The 21,361-nt window shown below is 45.2% G+C and overlaps 1 protein-coding gene across 4 annotated transcripts in view; it reads right to left on the reverse strand.

Moving 5' to 3' along the window:
* LOC139540160 (inositol 1,4,5-trisphosphate-gated calcium channel ITPR2-like) overlaps positions 1-21,361 on the reverse strand; it is a 163,696-nt gene that overhangs the window by 46,763 nt on the left and 95,572 nt on the right. For 3 of the 4 annotated variants that reach the window (XM_071343751.1, XM_071343750.1, XM_071343753.1), the window contains 7 exons: positions 18,512-18,622; positions 17,974-18,069; positions 17,761-17,880; positions 15,907-16,032; positions 14,956-15,148; positions 14,716-14,841; positions 2,558-2,733 (listed from right to left, as the gene is read on the reverse strand). In XM_071343751.1, the coding sequence (XP_071199852.1) occupies positions 2,558-2,733; positions 14,716-14,841; positions 14,956-15,148; positions 15,907-16,032; positions 17,761-17,880; positions 17,974-18,069; positions 18,512-18,622 (948 nt within the window). The remainder of the gene's footprint in view (positions 1-2,557; positions 2,734-14,715; positions 14,842-14,955; positions 15,149-15,906; positions 16,033-17,760; positions 17,881-17,973; positions 18,070-18,511; positions 18,623-21,361) is intronic. The other variant, XM_071343752.1, reaches the window with a different exon arrangement.

The following is a 21,361-nucleotide window of genomic DNA, read 5'->3' on the forward strand; positions in this document are numbered from 1 at the left end:
GTCAACATTGCTAACCTTCGGATTACAGAGTATCAGTGGGGTTTGAAAACAACGCCCCTTGTGTTCATTACCAAATATCCAAGTTTGGCACAAGGTCGGTATGAAGGTATGATAATCTGGATACCGCCAAATCCTAGTACACTGTACATTTACTTAAAAATATCTTGTCCATATTTTACTTTTCTGTACTTTTTGCAAACAAATTGCCTCTTGGGAATAATAAAACCTCTATAATAGAATTCATTAATAACAGTAATTCTTATTTCCTGATATAACAATGCCAAATCTGGGAGCATCCCAGCTGTAGAGGGGTTGGGGTTAAGGGGTTTACTTTACTGACTTTATTGTCCCCATGGGGAAATGTTGTTGCAGTGTCATGTACGTTTAAATAACAAAACAAATTGACAATACAACTTTCATAACAGTTACATACCAATAAAAAGAGACTAGCCTGCTGGCCTTACTGGGTAGATAAGAACATTAGCCTGCTGGCCTTACTGGGTGGATAGGAACGTTAGCCTGCTGGCCTTACTGGGTAGATAAGAACATTAGCCTGCTGACCTTACTGGGTGGATAGGAACATTAGCCTGCTGGCCTTACTGGGTGGATAGGAACATTAGCCTGCTGGCCTTACTGGGTGGATAGGAACATTAGCCTGCTGGCCTTACTGGGTATATAGGAACGTTAGCCTGCTGGACTTACTGGGTAGATAGGAACATTAGCCTGCTGTCCTTACTGGGTGGATAGGAACATTAGCCTGCTGGCCTTACTGGGTGGATAGGAACATTAGCCTGCTGGCCTTACTGGGTGGATAGGAACATTAGCCTGCTGGCCTTACTGGGTGGATAGGAACATTAGCCTGCTGTCCTTACTGGGTGGATAGGAACATTAGCCTGCTGGCCTTACTGAGTGGATAGGAACATTAGCCTGCTGGCCTTACTGGGTGGATAGGAACATTAGTCTGCTGTCCTTACTGGGTGGATAGGAACATTAGCCTGCTGGTCTTACTGGGTGGATAGGAACATTAGCCTGCTGGCCTTACTGGGTGGATAGGAACATTAGTCTGCTGTCCTTACTGGGTGGATAGGAACATTAGTCTGCTGTCCTTACTGGGTGGATAGGAACATTAGCCTGCTGGCCTTACTGGGTGGATAGGAACATTAGCCTGCTGGCCTTACTGGGTGGATAGGAACATTAGCCTGCTGGCCTTACTGGGTGGATAGGAACATTAGCATGCTGGCCTTACTGGGTGGATAGGAACATTAGCATGCTGGCCTTACTGGGTGGATAGGAACATTAGCCTGCTGGCCTTACTGGGTGGATAGGAACATTAGCCTGCTGGCCTTACTGGGTGGATAGGAACATTAGCCTGCTGGCCTTACTGGGTAGATAGGAACAGTAGCCTGCTGGCCTTACTGAGTTGATAGGAACATTAGCCTGCTGGCCTTACTGGGTAGATAGGAACGTTAGCCTGCTGGCCTTACTGGGTGGATAGGAACATTAGCCTGCTGGCCTTACTGGGTGGATAGGAACATTAGCCTGCTGGCCTTACTGGGTGGATAGGAACATTAGCCTGCTGGCCTTACTGGGTGGATAGGAACATTAGCCTGCTGGCCTTACTGGGTGGATAGGAACATTAGCCTGCTGGTCTTACTGGGTAGATAGGAACATTAGCCTGAGCTATTTAGGAGGGATATCACACCTGGCACAAATTATTGTCTAGTTGTGTTTTTCCTTCTGAGGGGTGCCCTATACCTGCACACAGAGGGGAGTAGTTCAAAGTCCGGGTACAGGGGGTGGCTCGGGTCTAACATTATTTTGTGAGCCTTGCGGAGGGCCCTGACCTTAAAGATCTCATCCAGGCCTGTCTGTTTGACTCCAAGTACCTTGCTTGCTGTGGTGATAATCCTTCTCAGCATATTTCTCTGGCTGACAGTGGAATTGCAAAACCAACAAACAATACAAAAAGTTAAAATACTCTCCATGAAATATGTATAAAACAGAGACAGTATAGTACAATTAACATGAAAAGATCCCAGCTTTTTGAGAAAGTACAGTCTCTGTTGACTCTTTTTGTAGATCAGGTCTGTACATTTACTCCACTGAAGCTTATTGTCCAAGAGGACACCCAGGTATTTGTATTCCTCTATAATCTCTATGTTCTGACCTCTGATAGATGTTGCAGAGGTAGGTGTTGTATGCTTCCTGAAGTCTATGCACATCTCTTTGGTCTTATTGGTATTGAGGACCATGTGTGATTCGTCACAGCACTCTACAAAGTCATTTAGGACTGGGCCATGGTATTCCTCATCATCATGCAACAGTGTCATCAGCGACACTGCCTTGATCAGCGAACTTATCGAGGTGTCTGTCAAGTGTCTTGCTCATGGGCACACCGACAGTTGGTAGCACATGGGATATTGATGCTAGCAAACCGCCGGCTGCCGGCTAACTCCCACCAGATTTACCCCATCTGCCCTGGGATTCAAACCTAGTACACTGCCTGCATCTCTAACATCAAGGATATCGTCGCCCTTGGTAACTCTACTGTACTTACGTTGGCGGCGCCCAGTAGCAGCAGGGTGGGGTCCAGGCCCAGTGTGTAGATGGAGCGCATTATGACAGAGACTAGGAAGGGCCGGACACTCCCTGGTTTGGGAAGGATGAAGAGCATGGTGGTACACACCACCAACGCCACCCACAGCAAGATGGATACAAAGGGGGGCAGGATGCCTGGGGATGAGGTATACAAGCAAATGTCAACAACAACAAAGACAGATTAAGACATTAGCGCTGTTCAGAGAGGTGGCATTTGGATTCATGTATTATGCAACTTAACTGAGTGCTTCATTATAGCCTGGTCCCAGATCTGTTTGTGCCGTCTTGCCAGTTGGGGACAAGGCTATAGCTAAGATGCAACTGCCAACTGGCTAGACAACGCAAGCAGATCTGGGACCAGGATAGCACTTCGCTACACTTGGCACAACACTATGTTCTCTCTAGGCTCTCTGCCTCTCTCTCTCACAATGGGCATGTCCCAATGACCCTTGTGCCCCTCTTAAATTCTGTCTTCTACTAACCACGCGATCCAACGTTTAGTGTGATTATCACACACACGTGGTCATGCAGCAAACGCCAAACAAGACTGGCACTTTCTCGCATCGTGACCTACCTAGTGCCTTTAGATTTCTCCGTGACTACTATCATGACATGCACAGTCATGTTTCCAGTCACAAGCAGGCTTTAGCCTTTCCCCAAGCGGAACTGGCTACAACTCTCTAGTGGGTACCAGAGCCACTTGAGACCCTTTGGGAACTACTGGCTCATGCTCATTAGGCACCACACGGAAGAAAGACTGACCAACAGGTAGGAACTACCTGAAATTGTCCAATGAGAAACGCTTGTTTTCATGTTCTGCTTGAAAATAAAATGTATACCCCTTTTCTCCCCAATTTCATGATAGCCAATAGGTACCAACTGATGAATTGGTTTACAATTACCATCATAGTCATAAAAACCAAAACATTCCTCTTTTAGGGGTTATTGACTCCTGTTAGAAATGTAAAAACCAGCAACCCCGAAAATGTTTACAAAGCTTTGTCCCATCGCTGCGAAGGCCGAGAGCCATGCGTCCTTCGAAACACGAACCCGCCAAGCCGCACTGCTTCTTGACACACTGCTTGCCTAAACCGGAAGCCAGCCGCACAAATGTGTTGGAGGAAACACCGTACAACTGGCGACCGTGTCAGCGTGCATGTGCCCGGCCCGCCACAGGAGTCACTAGAGCGCGATGGGACAAGGACATCCTGTCCGGCCAAACCCTCCCCTAACCCGGACGACGTTGGGCCAATTGTGCACAGCCTCATGGGTCTCAGAGACAGCAGGGGTTCAAGCTGTAGAACTCAGTTCCTACATTTGAATATAAACATGGATTTGAACAGACAAAAATATGCTACATTTTATCTCTGGGACCCTCAGGATGACAAATCAGTGCAATATTACTGAATGTAAGTACATTATTTACCATCAGAGGTGAATGCATCAAACCAGTTGCGGTTAAAAAAGTTTTTTGTTGTTGTGCACTCTCCTCAAACAATAGCATGGTCTTTTTTCACTGTAATAGCTACTGTAAATTGGACAGTGCAGTTAGAATAACAATAATTTAAGCTTTCTGCCCATATAAGACATGTCTATGTCCTGGAAAGTTTGCTGTTACCTATACCTTCTATTCACATTAGCATACGTTAGCGCACGTTAGTATCAACCATCCTGGTATAGGGACACCGATCCCGTAGAGGTTAAAGTAATGATGGTCTGTCGTTTCTCTTTGCTTATTTGAGCTGTTATTGCCATAATGTGGACTTGGTCTTTTACCAAATAGGGCTATCTTCTGTATACCACCCCTACCTCACAATACAACTGATTGGCTCAAATGCATTAAGAAGGAAAGAAATTCCACAAATTAACTTTTAATAAGGCACACCTGTTAATTGAAATGCATTCCAGATGACTACCTCATGGAGCTGGTTGAGAGAATGCCAAGAGTGTGCAAAGCTGTCATCAAGGCAAAGGGTGGCTACTTTGAAGAATCTCAAATATAAAATATATTCAGATTTAAACACATTTTTGATTACTACATGATTCCATATTTGTTATTTCATAGTTTTGATGTCTTCACTATTATTATTATTCCACAATTTAGAAAATAGTAAAAAAATCAAGAAAAACCCTTGAATGAGAAGGTGTTCTTTTGACCGGTAGAGAGTGGGAGTATATATATATATATTGTGGCAAAGAAGGGGGCCGAGTGATAAATGGCAGATGTGAGGGCAGAACTAATAAACGGGCTCTGCCCTCTCACTAAAATGGCCACCCTGGCCAGAACTACAGATCACAAAATGTCTGACCTCCAAAAACTACAATCCCCAGAAGCAAGGGGGGGGGGGGGGCGCTCAGAAGGTGGGGCCGACCCACAGATAAAGGACCAAGATAAACCAGGAAGAGAGAGAAGAAGGGGGCTGGGGATCTGTGAACCATAGAGAAAGAGAAAGTGACAATATATAGAATCGTCTGGATTTACCGTGTATGACCTGGACTGTTTGGACTTACCTGTTGGTGTTTGGACCTGGACCTACCGAGAACCCGATTCGTGTCCCGAACCCTGCTGTCCTTGACCATGCCTGCGGCCTGGGCGGAGAATCCAACATACAGGTACTGTCCTGTTCGAAAGAACTCTCATTCTGGGGTGATTTTGGTGACGGTCTTACCGCTTAATTTGTGACAAACTCTCCTAACCTTGAGGAGGTTTGTCACATGTGGTGGAGAATGCGGGCACAGAGTGGTCTGAAGCGAGTAAAGGGACGAACCGTACCGCTGGTTCGGTGGACAAAAGGAAGTGTTCAGTTAGTACTCCAAAGGGAAGTCAGGTTTTTTTTGGTGGATTTGTTTATTCCGTACAGGGAAAATTAGTATGGAGGGAGCCATACAGGCACTGCTACATGCAGTGGCAGCCCAACAAGAGGCAACTAGAGCTCAACAAATAGCGCATCAGGATGCAATGCGAATGCATCAGGACACATTGCAGGTCCAGCACCTCACCAACCAGCTGCTCAGAGAGGAGCAAGAGAGAAACACCCGGGAGTTAAGAGAAGGCCTAAAAGGGGCTAGCGGCCCAAATTGGGCCTCAGTTACCAGCTGCAAATACCCGGAGGCGGCCCAATAATTTTCTTTAAAAAATGACAAAGCAGGATTATGTGGAAGCATACCTCACCACCTTCGAAAGGACGGCAGAGAGAGAGAAGTGGCCACCGAAAGAAGAATGGGCAGGGCTTCTGGCACCATACCTGGCAGGGGATACTCAAAAAGCGTAATTCGACCTAAGAGTTGAAAGATGCACAGGATTACGATAAAATAAAGGGAGAGATTCTGACTAGACTGGGAGTGACCGATACCGTGAGGGCACACCGCTTCCACCAGTGGGCCAACAGACCTGGACCCCCCTGAACACCAATGTTCGACTTGATTCACCTGACACGGAAATGGTTGCGACCGGAGACCTGTTCACCCGCTGAGATTGTCGAGACCATCATACTCGACCAGCGAGGTCTACCCCGAGAACGTCGATGATGGGTTGGCCAGTGTTTTGTGCATTCATGGGGATACCCGCCCGTACCCCACAGCCTTAGTGAGCAGACGGGCTGCTGGATTATGAGATCGACGTGGTCCCGAAGATGCCGTATGATGTAATACTGGGTAGATACTGTCCTAACTTTGCGAGGTCAAGCTAAAATAACGGCATATTTGAGAAGACAAACACCCCTGACCAAGAAGGAAGTAGCATGTAGCCCTCAACCAAAGCCAAGAAAAGAGAAGGTTTCCCAGGAGCCAACCTCACAGGTGCTAGTAGGGGAGGATGAGGAAGAAGGGGCAGACCCTGTCAATAGCAAGCAGCACGGTACCAGTGGGGCCAGAGTCGATCTGGATCCAGAGGGCGACTATCTAGAACTAACAGACCTGGCAGGGTCCCTGACTAATTTCAGGACGGCCTAGACCCAGGATCCAATCCTACAGCAAGCCAGAGCAGATGTGCAGGTTGTAGATGGTACCCCCATAAATGATAAGATAATAGTTTCCCCCACTTCATCATGAAAAACGGGTTGGTGTACAGAGTCTCAAACATAGGGGTTGAAGTAGTGAAACAGTTGGTCACCATTCGGTACTGGAGAACAGTACTGGACCTAGCTCATGGGCATATTCTGGGGGGACACCTTGGTATCAATAAAACCCGAGACGGGGTTGTGAGGTTTTACTGGCCAGGATTTCAGGCTGAGGTAGCTCGACATTGTGGAGAGTTCCGAGTGCCAGTTAACAGCTCCCCAACCAGCTGTTAGAAGCCCGTTAGTGCCACTCCCCATAATCGAAACGCCATTTGAGAGGATAGCAATGGATATAGTGGGCCCACTACCAAATCCGCCAGAGGGCACCAATACATTCTGGTCATCCTAGATTATGCCACTCGATACCCAGAAGCCATTCCCCTTCGGATGATGCCTTCCAAAAATATTGCCTAGGAATTAGTGCTCCTGTTCACCAGGGTAGGGATTCCAAGGAGATCCTTACTGACCAGGGGACCCCCTTTATGTCCCACCTTATGGCTGACCTTTGTAAGTTGTGGCAGTTGAGGACATCGGTTTACCATCCTCAGAAGGAAGGGCTGGTTGAGAGAATCAACCGTACCCTGAAGTCAATGCTCAGGAAGATAATCGATAAGGATGAGAAAAACTGGGATTGCATGTTGCCGTATCTGATGTTTGCCATTAGAGAGGTTCCCCAAGCCTCACTGGGGTTTTCACCTTTTGAGCTGGTATATGGGATGCACCCCCAGGGAATCTTAGACATCGCTCGGGAAACCTGGGAGCACCAATCCCCCCTTACACTAGTGTTATAGAGCACGTCACAGCAATGCAAGACAGGATAGCCACAGTCACGCCCATCGCCAGAGAGCACGAGACACACGAGACAAGCACTAAGAGCACCAGCGGCACACTTATAAACAGCAGGCTACCCTGAGGGGATTTCAACGGGGAGATCAGGTGTTATTGCTGGTCCCCACGGTAGAGTGTAAACTACAAGCTACATGGAAAGGACCATATGAAGTGCTGGAGACAATAGGAGAAGATAATTATCAGATCCGACAGCCAGGTCGTCAGCCTCCAGAACAGATCTATCACATTAACCTGTTAACCTCTTATGGCTCAAAAATCAGCAGTAAGTATAAGCAGTGGAAAGAGGTGGCCATTTCAAACGGCCTCGTACTCAATTCTTGCTCGTACAATATGCATATTATTTATTACCTTTGGATAGAAAACACCTTCTAGTTTCTAAAACAGGTTTAATTATTTCTCTAAGTGAAACATAACTCTTTTTACAGCCCATTTTCTGTAAAAAGTGACTTTTCCAAGAAGCTATGTCTCTCTTCAAGATACTCTCTATAAAAGGCCTTGGCACTTAGGACTGTACAAACACGTCACACATCTTCCCCTGGTTGTCATGCGGAAGTGAGAGAAAAAATGACTTGATTATCTCTGTCAGGGACTGAAAAGAACATCTTTGAGTGATAAGTGCGCACTTTATATTTTTTTCTGGGCGCGAAGTAGGAACTGGACTGCGCTCCTGGAAAACACTCGTTATAGGTGAATATGACCTCCAGCTTCGATTTTCTTTGATACATGTCACAATCTCATCCTAAAGTATGTTTTTTGAATATACTTTAATTATATTATTGAAATTTATTCTGGACTTTAGACGTGATGCGACGCAAGAATTTTGTCAAGACGGAGAGGTTAGCACGGCATGGCCAGTGTGCCATGCTAATTCAACAGGGACATCGTTCGTTCTAGGTCCAAATGAACACGGTTCTGAACAAAGGACCCTTTGGAGAACATTCTGATGGAAAATCAACAAAGATAAGGACCCAATTTGGGATGCTTTTTCATATATCTGTCGAACTGTGCTATCGCTAGCGTTTGACTAGAATCAATGCTGCTGTGTGTTAGCTATTGTAGTAAGCTAATATAACGATATATTGTGTTTTCGCTGTAAAACACTTCAGAAATCGGAAATATTGTCTGTATTCACAAGATCTTTCTCTTTCATTAGCTATCCACCATATATTTCTCTGAAATGTTTTCTGATGTGTAATAAGGTAGTTGACGTTGGTGTCTGTATTTTCTCTGGCTACTCCCGTGCGATTTCTTACTGTAGCTATGATGGTAGCAGTAATGTAAAACTGATTTATAGCTAAAATATGCATTTTTTTTGAACAAAACATAGATTTATTGTGTAACATGTTATAGGACTGTCATCTGAGGTAGTTTTTTCTAGGTTATTTAGGTTGGTTTTAGGTTAGTTAGGTTGGCTTGTGCATGCTACTTCATCCTACTTGTGCTGTGAAAAATGTCTGTCCTCTTTTTTATTTGGTGGTGAGCTAACATAAATATATGTGGTGTTTTCTCTGTAAAACATTTAAAAAATCGGACATGTTGGCTGGATTGACAAGATGTTTATCTTTCAAATGCTGTATTGGACTTGTTAATGTGTGAAAGTTAAATATTTTACAAAAATAGATTTTGAATTTCGCGCCCTGCACTTGGACAGGCTGTTGTCATATTGATCCCGATGTCGGGCTTGCAGCCTGAAGAAGTTTTAAAAGCATGTAGAGAGAGAGAAACACTAATTGTCACGTACCCCACACCCACTCAGGAGGCAGCCGAAGTGCATGTTTCACCTACTCTGTACCCAGCACAAGTACAGGAAGTAAAGACCCTGATCCAGAAAAACAGATGTGCTTTCAGGGATACCAGGCCGAATTAAGGTTACGGCTCATGGTATTGTTTCCCTACCAGGGAGAAAAGTGAGCATGAGGCCATATCGGTTACCCGAGCCTCGACAAGCTGCGATTAGAGCAGAGACTGAGAAAATGTCGGCACATGGAGTGGTTGTAGAGTCACATAGTGAGTGGTCTTGCCCAATTGTGATGGTCTCCAAGCGGTTTTGTAATGATTTTTGGAAGGTAAATGAAATCTCCAAGTTTGATGCCCAAATTGGTAAAGCTCGGTACATTACGACCCTGGACCAAAGGTTACTGGCAAATTCCTCTGACCCCCAGAGCCAAAGAAAAGACAGCCTTTGCAACCACTGGTTTGTTTCAATACCCTGTCATGCCATTCGAATTACACGGGGCCCCAGCCACCTTTCAATGGCTAATGGACCAGGTCCTAAAACCGCACCGAGCTTACACCTCAGCCTAGTTAGATGACGTGGGGATCTACAGCCCAGATTGGGAATCCCACTTACCCCGGGTACAGGCAGTGCTAGATGCCCTTAGGAAGGCAGGGCTCACGGCAAACCCTGCAAAGTGTTACTTGGGGTTAGAGGAAACCGAATATCTGGGATACACCGTGAGAAGAGGGTTAATCAAACCCCAACTTAAGAAGATCTAGGCAATTCGAGGATGGCCGAAACCAGTAAATAAGAAGCAGGTTTGAGCCTTCCTAGGGTTGATCGGTTACTATCGGAAGTTTATCCCAAGTTATGCCACAGTGGCCGCCCCACTCACCGACATGACTAGAGCCAGAGGGCCAAACATGGGATGAAAAGGCCACCAAAGCATTTAGAACATTACAGGAGGCTCTCTACTGTAATCCAGTGCTGGTGGGACCAGTCTTTGGCTTGAGAGCCGTGCTCTCCCAAGAGGTAGAACACCCCATCCTGTTTTTAAGAAGGAAGCTGAAACCATGGGAGACCAACTACTCAGTCGTTGAGAAACAAGCGCTGGCAGTAAAGTGGGCTCTAGAAAGCCTGAAATACTACCTGCTAGGGCGCCACTTCACCCTCATCAGTGACCATGCTGCACTCACCTGGATGCATAGGGCTAAAGAGAATAATGCTCGGGTCACCAAAATCAGCCCAGAATGAGAGTTCTTTCGAACAGGACAGTACCTGTATGTTGGATTCTCCATCCAGGCCGCAGGCGTGGTCAAGGATAGCAGGGTTCGGGACACGAATCGTGTTCTCGGTAGGTCCAGGTCCAAACGCCAACAGGTAAGTCCAAACAGTCCAGGTCATACACGGTAAATCCATCTGATATAAATTGTCTCTTTCTCTATGGTTCACAGATCCCCAGCCCCTTCTTCTCGCTCATCCTGATTATCTGTGGGTCGGCCCCACCTTGTGAGCATTCCCCTTGCTTATGGGATTGTAGTTCTTGGCGGTCAGACATTTTGTGATCTGTAGTTCTGGTCGGGGTGGCCATTTTAGTGAGAGGGCAAAGCCTGTTTATTAGTTCTGCCATTTATCACTCACCCCCCTTCTTTGCAACACATCTCCCCTGTAGCTTCAACCCCCTAGGTCGGGATACCGAAGCAAATTAGGCATGCATGCGGGATAACCCATCCACATTTCCCATTTTCTTCTGTGATCTGTGTTTTAAGCCAAAGTAAAACGGTTGGAGACTCAAACAACCCTGCATCACCAGGTCGTTCTTCTCTTTAGCCTTATGCATCCAGGTGAGTGGAGCATGGTCACTGATGAGTGGCGCCCTAGCAGGTAGTATTTCAGGCTTTCTAGAGCCCACTTCACTGCCAGGACCTCTTTCTCAGCGCCTCTTTCTAATTCCCATCCTCTTCGGTATGACGTTACAAGCTTGGAAAACATGAATTTGGGGAGTTTCTCCCATTCTTCTCTGCAGATCTTCTCAAACTGTCAGGTTGGATGGGAAGCATTGCTGCACAGCTATTTTCAGATCGATCAAGAGATGTTCGATCGGGTTCAAGTCTGGGCTCTGGCTGGCCACTCAAGGACATTCAGGGACTTGTCCCGAAGCCACTCCTGCATTGTCTTGGCTGTGTTCTTAGGTTCTTTGTCCTGTTGGAAGGTGAACCTTCTCCCCAGTCTGTGGTCCAGGACACACACTGGAGCTGATCTGTCTTTACTTTGCTCTGTTCAGCTTTCCCTCCATCCTGAATCGTCTCCTATTCCCTGCCACTGAAAAACAGACGTGACACTTGGCATTCAGGCCGAAGAGCTCAATCTTGGTTTCATCAGACCAGAGAATTTTGTTTCTCATGGTCTGAGAGTCCTTTGAGTGCCTTTTGGAAAACTCTTGTCATGTGCCTTTTACTGAGGAGTGGCTTCCATCTGGCCACTCTACCATAAAGGCCTGATTGGTAGAGTGCTGCAGAGATGGTTGTCCTTCTGGAAGGTTCTATCATCTCCACAGAGGAACTCTGGATTGGCTGTCGGAGTGACCATTGGGTTCTTGGTCACCTCCCTGAACAAGGCCTTTCTCCCCGATTGCTCAGTATGGCTGGGCGGCCAGCTCTAGGAAGAGTCTCTGGGTTTCCAAACTTCTTCCATTTAAGAATGATGGAGGCCACTGTGTTCTTGGGGACCTTCAATGCTGCAGAAATGTTTTGGTACCCTTCCCCAGATCTGTGCGGACACAATCCTGTCTCAGAGCTCTACGGACAATTCCTTCGACCTCATTGCTTGGTTGTTGCTCTGTGGGACCTCAAACTCAGCAAAAAATAGAAATTTCCCCTTTTTCAGGACCCTGTCTTTCAAAGATAATTCGTAAAAATCCAAATAACTTCACAGATCTTCATTGTAAATGGTTTAAACACTGTTTCCCATGCTTGTTCAATTAACCATAAACAATTAATAAACATGCACCTGTGGAGTGGTTGTTAAGACACTAACAGTTTACAGACGGTAGGCAATTAAGGTCACAGTTATGAAAACTTAGGACACTAAAGAGGCCTTTCTACGAACTCTGAAAAACACCAAAAGAAAGATGCCCAGGGTCCCTGCTCATCTGCGTGAAAATGCCTCAGGCATGCTGCAAGGAGGCATGAGGACTGCAGATGTGGCCAGGGCAATAACTTGCAATGTCCGTACTGTGAGACGCCTAAGACAGCGCTACAGGGAGACAGGACGGACAGCTGATCGTCCTCACAGTGGCAGACCACGTGTAACAACACCTGCACAGGATCGGTACATCCGAGCATCACACCTGTGAGACAGGTACAGGATGGCAACAACAACTGCCCGAGTAACACCAGGAACGCACAATCCCTCCATCAGTGCTCAGACTGTCCACAATAGGCTGAGAGAGGCTGGACTGAGGGCTTGTAGGCCTGTTGTAAGGCAGGTCCTCACCAGACATCACCGGCAACAACGTCACTGGACCAGACAGGACTGGCAAAAAGTGGTCTCTTCACTGACGAGTCGCGTTTTTTTTCTAACCGGAGTGATGGTCGGATTCACGTTTATCATCGAAGGAGGCCTGTACTCTGGAGCCTGTACTGTGTTACAGCATCACTGGACTGAGCTTGTCGTCATTGCAGGCAATCTCAATGCTGTGCGTTACAGGGAAGACATCCTCCTCCCTCATGTGGTACCCTTCTTGCAAGCTAATCCTGACAATGCCACCAGCCATACTGCTCATTCTGTGTCAGGAATGTCAGTGTTCTGCCATGGCCAGCGAAGAGCCCGGATCTCAATCCCATTGAGCACGTCTGGGACCTGTTGGATCGGAGGGTGAGGACTAGGGCCATCCCCCCCAGAAATGTCAGGGAACTTGCAGGTGCCTTGGTGGAGGAGTGGGGTAACATCTCACAGCAAGAACTGGAGGAGGAGATGCACTCCATGAGGAGGAGATGCACTGCAATACTTAATGCAGCTGGTGCTCACACCAGATACTAACTGTTAATTTTGATTTTGACCCCCCCCTCCCTTGTTCAGGGACATATTATTCCATTTATGTTAGTCACATGTCTGTGGAACTTGTTCAGTTTATGTCTCAGTTATTGAATCTTGTTGAGTTCATAAAAATATTTACACGTTAAGTTTGCTAAAAAAAATTAACGCAGTTGACAGCGAGAGGACGTTTCTTTTTCTGCTGAGTTTATATGTATACCGTGTGTGTGGGTGTATATATACACAACTTTGGAAGTATGTTTGGTGTCATTGTCCATTTGGAAGACCCATTTGCGACCAAGCTTTAACTTCCTGAATGATGTCTTGAGATGTTGCTTCAATATATCCACATAATTGTCCTTCCTCATGAAACCATCTATTTTGTGATGTGCACCAGTCCCTCCTGCAGCAAAGCACCCCCACAACATGATGCTGCCACCCCCGTGATTCACGGTTGGGATGGTGTTCTTCGGCTTGCAAATCTCCCCCTTCTCCCTCCAAACATAACAATGGTCATTATGGCCAAACAGTTCTATTTTTGTTTCATCAGACCAGAGGACTGTACTATCTTTGTCCCCATGTGCAGTTGCAAACTGTAGTCTGGCTTTATTGTGGCGGTTTCGGAGCAGTGGCTTCTTCCTTGCTGAGTGGCCTTTCAGGTTATGTCGATATAGGACTCGTTTTACTGTGGATATAGATACTTTTGTACTTGTTTCCTCCAGCATCTTCACAAGGTCCTTTGCTGTTGTTCTGGTATTGATTTGCACTTTTCGCACCAAAGTACGTTCATTTCTAGGAGACAGAACGCGTCTCCTTCCTGAGCGGTATGACGGCTGCGTGGTCCCATGGTGTTTATACTTGCGTACTATTGTTTGTACAGATGAACGTGGTACCTTCAGGCATTTAGAAACTGCTCCCAAGGATGAACCAGACTTGTGGAGGTCTCTGCGGTCTTGGCTGATTTCTTTTGATTTTCCCATGATGTCAAGCAAAGAGGCACTGAGTTTGAAGGTAGGCTTTGAAATACATCCACATGTACACCTCCAATTGACTCAAATTATGTCAATTAGCCTATCAAAAGCTTCTAAAGCCATGACATAATTTTCTGGAATTTTCCAAGCTGTTTAAAGGCACAGTCAACTTAGTGTATGTAAACTTCTGACCCACTGGAATTGTGATACAGTGAATTATAATTGAAATAATCTGTCTGTAAACAATTGTTGGAAATATTACTTGTGTCATGCACAAAGTAGATGTCCTAACCGACTTGCCAAAACTATAGCTTGTTAACAAGAAATTTGTGGAGTGGTTGAAAAACAAGTTTTAATGACTCCAACCTAAGTGTATGTAAACTTCCAACTTCAACTGTATGTCGCTGCTAAATTAATATAGGGGAAACACTGGCAACCATGTGCCCTAATGAATAAGACCCAGCTGTAGGCCAGTAGAAAATCTCACCTTCATCTTCGTCGTCACCGAAGGGGTAGAAGAGAGCCACGGCCACATTGACCAGCACTGCCAGGTAGAAAGAGATGCTTCCCCACAGAGAGATGTGCCGAGAGAACCAGAACAGAGCCAGGTTATCTGAACAGACACAGGGGACATCTGGTTAATACCCGTGTATCACAATAAACCTGGAAATGTCACCTTAGAAAGAGATTACAGAATGTTTTGTCAGTGTAAATCTTGGTCTCTTACTGCGTATCTTCTTTTGCCAGCGCATCTCGTTGTAGAGGTCGTCGAACTGCGTGAAGAAGTCATTGACCTTGCTGCCTTGGTCGTCCCTCTCGGTGGTGGTGAAAACGCGCGTCTTGGACTCCTCTGTCAGGTACTCACAGATGTTGGGCACTGGGAACACTATTTGCTCCATTGTGCGGTCGTGACGCACAATCTGAAGAAAGAACATGATATGATGATACCTCTAAGACTAAGAACAAAAAGTAGCTGTACTTTCAGGTAGGCTTGGGCGGTATACCATATATCAAGGTATTATGCCGACGGTATGATTTGGGGTGCTTGCGTGATACAGTTATAAGCATTAGTGTAAGTTAACTATCTAAGATATGCTAAATACATTATCTCCAGCTCAAGGCTGTTACTGTATGCATTTGGTTTACTAACTTGCTAGCTATGTGACTAGCTAGCCTACATTTGTTTTGTGCATAAAAACAAACAAAAACGACTGCTGGTTATACCGTATGCCTCGTTATGGTGAGGAAGTGTATGAAGGTATGAAAATCTGGATACCGCTCATCCCTACTTTCAGGGGTATATCTAATAGCATGTTCTAGCATCAAATCGGACAAACAGCAGACTTTCAGACCACAACCACTCAATCAAAGACAGTCCACCAGTTATCTGTTGGCATCATCTCAATGAATGCTTGTTACCATTGCATAATAACCCCTTTGGATTCATTGATGATTAAGCCACGCAAGAGCCAGCAAAATATGATACTCTGGGGTATATATATATATATTATCTAATAGCACCAACAGATATATATTTTTAAAAAGGGCAAAAGAGGCCTGTAGCTTTCCAGAGGGCAAAAACTGGTTGAAAGACAGTCATTATGATGTAATTTCAACCAGTATTCCCTGCTGGGTTGGGACAATGGGATGCGATGAACACTGTCTGGATGAGGCCTACCTCTATCTGAGCGGTATGGTTGGCATAGTAACCGAGGGCGTCTTCTCCCTCTATTTTATGGCTCAGCAATAGCCCAGTCGCTGGCGGCCTCAAGCTCTGCTGCAAGAACTTACTGTGTCTGGCCAGCTGGAACACACACAGTACAGCCACTCAGTCAACACAGTACTTTCAGTATGTATTACAGCTCTGAGTTACCCCACCCATTTGATCATCTGATTTGTTTGTAACTTCGAAACAAATGTCTAGCAATGTAAAACACACACAGAGTATACCAAACATTAGGAACACCTTCCTAATATTGAGCTGCGTACCCCCCCCACCCCCCCCTCCCCTTTTCCCCTCAGAACAGCCTCAATTCATCAGGGCATGGGACTCTCTTCAAGGTCTTGAAAGCATTCCACAGGGATGATTCCAATGCTTCTCACAGTTGTGTCAAGTTGGCTGGATGTCCTTTGGGTGGTGGACCATTCTTGATACACACGAGAAACTGTTGAGTGTGAAAAAGCCAGCAGCTTTGCAGTTCTTGACACAAACCGGTGCACCTACTACCATAACCCAATCAAAGACACAAATCTTTTGTCTTGCCCATTCACCCTCTGAATGGTACTCATACAAAATCCATGACTCAATTGTCTCAAGGCTTAAAAACCCTTCTTTAGCATGTCTCCCCCTTCATCTACAATGATTGAAGTGGATTTAACAAGTGACATCAATAAGGGATCGAAGCTTCACTTGGTCAATCTATGTCATGGAAAGAGCAGGTGTTCTTAATGTTTTGTATACTCAGTGTATATTGAGAGGATATGTCTGTGTGTGTGTGTGCGTACGTATGTCCATACGTGCCAATGTGGGAGAGTAACACAGATGGTCTAATTGTCAAGGAGAAACATGAGATGTAAAGGGATACAGTCCTTACAGTGAAACAGACCAGTGAGAGATCGATGCCATTCAGTGAGGCATTCTGCATTAAATCACCAAGTGGAGACATCATTCCCCAATCTGCTCAATTCCAAGTCTCTGTTGTTGACACTGTACTACTTATCCGCTCTATCCAATGATGGATTAGGCTGCCTGTCTATTGCTCCTTCTGTGGTGATATAGACATCAGTGAGGGAGACAAATGATACAGTTGTCAGCTGTGATGCGGGTGATACTCAGCTGACTATGTCAGACACAGCAGATGTTCAGAAGTGTGGTGGCTTTTACTGATAAACAGGAACAAAGAAATTCTTGGGTTGTGTGTATATATAAATGCTTGAGGCAGGAGTGTGGTATCTATGGTATGTTCATTTGCATATGTGGGGTTATACAATGGGGTGGAGTGTGTGTGTGTGTGTGTGTGTGAACTTCTGTACGCGCTCATGTGTGTACGTGTTATTTCAGAAGTACAAACAGCTAGCCCAGGAGACCTCGGTGGTCATGATGAAACCAGTCAGTTGGTGGGGCAGAAATACCGTCTGTCTGTCTGTCTGACACTCGGCTCGATTGTGAGTAAAAGACAGAAGTGAAAAACGCGCTTGACCTTGTCTACCCTTTCTACAGAGACACGTCTCTGTGTGGGTTTTCACTATGACTCAACATAGGAACTGAACCATCTATTCCATTGAAAGTCACATCCATGATCACCTATTGAAATTACATAAGACTAGACTATATAACGACACCTACAGAAAATAATAAGTAGACTTACCTGGCGGGGCAGTAAGAGTGTAACACATAAGTGAATTACCGTTTTTTTCTGTGACACGTACTTATTGGGCCCTTTTTAAAGCATGAATATACATGGTGCACAAAATCTCTCCCACACACTCAATTATGCATTTTAAAAAACACACACACACGTCATGGTGTTACCTGGTGGGCCAGGATGTAGATGTTGTGTCCTACATCTTTAGGTTTGATCTGGTCTCCTATAGCGTTCTCCTCAGCCTCACTTTCCTGCCCCTGGGCATATGCCTCCTTCATCACATCCACCTGGAACACACATTGTCAGTACGGTGTGTGTGTGTGTGTGTGTGTGTGTGTGTGTGTGTGTGTGTGTGTGTGTGTATATAGAGAGCCACTCACCAGCTCCATGGGCCTCATCTTGTAAAGGATCTTCTCAGCATTCTCGCTGTCATGGCGACTCTCCATGATTGCCAGCAGCAGCTTGGAGGCGTTGTTCTAGCACACAGAGAGCCTGTCACGATACGATCACATCCTAACCCACTACACAATCATCTATGTTACCGGGAGGAAACAGACTTCAAATCAGTTCTAAAGTAATGAATGAACTGATGAATAGCTGAGATTACACTGAGGAAAGACATTTCTGAAAGAAAGGAGGAAAGAAATCGTGCATTCCTCCCTCACTAACATCTCAGCAGATATCACATTGTAAGGCCATAACTACACAGGACAAATGGGACTTTTAACAACAAATGTACTCTCAAATGATTGTCATTGATAGTGATAACTTTGTGTGTGAAGTATGAATGTGTATATAGGGCTGGATGGTATACCTATACAATATTCATGTAGGTATAATTGGCTATTTCTCTGCTGCTTATCCAACCATTGACTTCCACTGAACACGAGAAGGGGACTCGTATAGAGGCATGCTAACCTTGAGTTCCAGTACCAGGTCCAGTCGATGCTTCCCTAAAGGGTTGACGGGGTTGACTATTAGAGCTATGATGATGTCGATGCCGTTGGACTCGTGCTTGGCTATACAGGACTGGGACAGCAATAGGTTAGTTAGTGAGTGAGTGAAAAGTTAATTTTAAAATGAGAACAACCATCATTGATTTAAAGAGATTGTTTCAATGACAAAACCCCAGGTACAATAAGTCGACAATAACCTTAGGGATTCTTGAAAGTCTGGACAATCCTTGTACGGCAGGGGACATTTTGTATTTTGTGGCATTATTTGAGCTAAACAGTTAGATTTAGGGCAATTTTATTAAGGGGAGTTGTTTTTAGAATGTTCCAAATATTTTAAATGTTATACATTTCCATTTCGGCTCTTTGACCGGAAATGGACTTGCACGAAGCAAGGTTCCCAATTTCAAACTCTCAAAATAACTGTTTAAAATGCTAAAAACTGGCAATAATGAATATTAACTGAAAAAAGATCTTATGTAGTTTATTGCAATATTCCTCTCTGACTTTAAAGAATATTTATCTCAAAACTGTGATTCCTAAAAGAATATATACACTGCTCAAAAAAATAAAGGGAACACTAAAATAACACATCCTAGATCTGAATGAATGAAATATTCTTATTAAATACTTTTTCTTTACATAGTTGAATGTGATGACAACAAAATCACACAAAAATTATCAATGGAAATCAAATTTATCAACCCATGGAGGTCTGGATTTGGAGTCACACTCAAAATTAAAGTGGAAAACCACACTACAGGCTGATCCAACTTTGATGTAAAGTCCTTAAAACAAGTCAAAATGAGGCTCAGTAGTGTGTGTGGCCTCCACGTGCCTGTATGACCTCCCTACAACGCCTGGGCATGCTCCTGATGAGGTGGCGGATGGTCTCCTGAGGGATCTCCTCCCAGACCTGGACTAAAGCATCCGCCAACTCCTGGACAGTCTGTGGTGCAACGTGGCGTTGGTGGATGGAGCGAGACATGATGTCCCAGATGTGCTCAATTGGATTCAGGTCTGGGGAACGGGCGGGCCAGTCCATAGCATCAATGCCTTCCTCTTGCAGGAACTGCTGACACACTCCAGCCACATGAGGTCTAGCATTGTCTTGCATTAGGAGGAACCCAGGGCCAACCGCACCAGCATATGGTCTCACAAGGGGTCTGAGGATCTCATCTCGGTACCTAATGGCAGTCAGGCTACCCCTGGCGAGCACATGGAGGGCTGTGCGGCCCCCCAAAGAAATGCCACCCCACACCATGACTGACCCACCGCCAAACCGGTCATGCTGGAGGATGTTGCAGGCAGCAGAACGTTCTCCACAGCGTCTCCAGACTCTGTCACGTCTGTCACGTGCTCAGTGTGAACCTGCTTTCATCTGTGAAGAGCACAGGGCACCAGTGGCGAATTTGCCAATCTTGGTGTTCTCTGGCAAATGACAAACGTCCTGCACGGTGTTGGGCTGTAAGCACAACCCCCACCTGTGGACGTCGGGCCCTCATACCACCCTCATGGAGTCTGTTTCTGACCGTTTGAGCAGACACATGCACATTTGTGGCCTGCTGGAGGTCATTTTGCAGGGCTCTGGCAGTGCTCCTCCTTGCACAAAGGCGGAGGTAGCGGTCCTGCTGCTGGGTTGTTGCCCTCCTACGGCCTCCTCCACGTCTCCTGATGTACTGGCCTGTCTCCTGGTAGTGCCTCCATGCTCTGGACACTACGCTGACAGACACAGCAAACCTTCTTGCCACAGCTCGCATTGATGTGCCATCCTGGATGAGCTGCACTACCTGAGCCACTTGTGTGGGTTGTAGACTCCGTCTCGTGCTACCACTAGAGTGAAAGCACCGCCAGTATTCAAAAGTGACCAAAACATCAGCCAGGAAGCATAGGAACTGAGAAGTGGTCTGTGGTCACCACCTGCAGAACCACTCCTTTATTGGGGGTGTCTTGCTAATTGCCTATAATTTCCACCTTTTGTCTATTCCATTTGTACAACAGCATGTGAAATGTATTGTCAATCAGTGTTGCTTCCTAAGTGGACAGTTTGATTTCACAGAAGTGTGACTGACTTGGAGTTACATTGTGTTGTTTAAGTGTTCCCTTTATTCTTTTGAGCAGTGTATATAATTTTATATATATATTTTTTTAAAGTGTCAGATTTGTCTAAAATCCTAAATTAAATCAGGAATGAACAGGGTCAGCTATACCATAAGGACCCCTTCTTCATGTCCTCCTAACATGTAGTGCAACAAGACCGCTCATTGTCTATAAAGTTCTCTTCTTTTGATAGATTTAAACAAACAATATTAAAATCACCATGTCACAACCATACACGGTCAACTCTATCACCCGGGTAGATTAAGACAGGATGTGAATTTTATGTCAAAAATGTTTATCTTTAAATTAGGTTTTACAGTCATAAAGCAACTGAGGAAAAACAAAATTGCTGCTTTGTATACCACTTGAATGAAGAAAAATTAAATTTTTGTCAACTCTGTTAAACATCAACGTCAGATTTTGTCTAACGTCAACTCCAGAGTACTGGAAGATCTGATCGAATGAATGTTTTTACTGGGGATTTTAAAATAAATAATTTTCTCTATTTTACAAATGTTTGTATTGAACTTTTATTTTTAGAGGCAAAAAATATGTCTGTTTTGAGTATTTGTTGTCAACTCTGAGGCTTCTCAACTCCGTCACTGATGGCTGATTACTAAACCTTAAGATTATCTAAGGGATAATGTTTGCTTTAGAAATTTTGTTTTAACTTCTGAAATCTATAAAAACATGGAAAAATGCTAACGAAATTAGC

Source organism: Salvelinus alpinus, chromosome 15, assembly GCF_045679555.1.
Source record: "Salvelinus alpinus chromosome 15, SLU_Salpinus.1, whole genome shotgun sequence".
Classification (NCBI taxonomy): domain Eukaryota; kingdom Metazoa; phylum Chordata; class Actinopteri; order Salmoniformes; family Salmonidae; genus Salvelinus; species Salvelinus alpinus.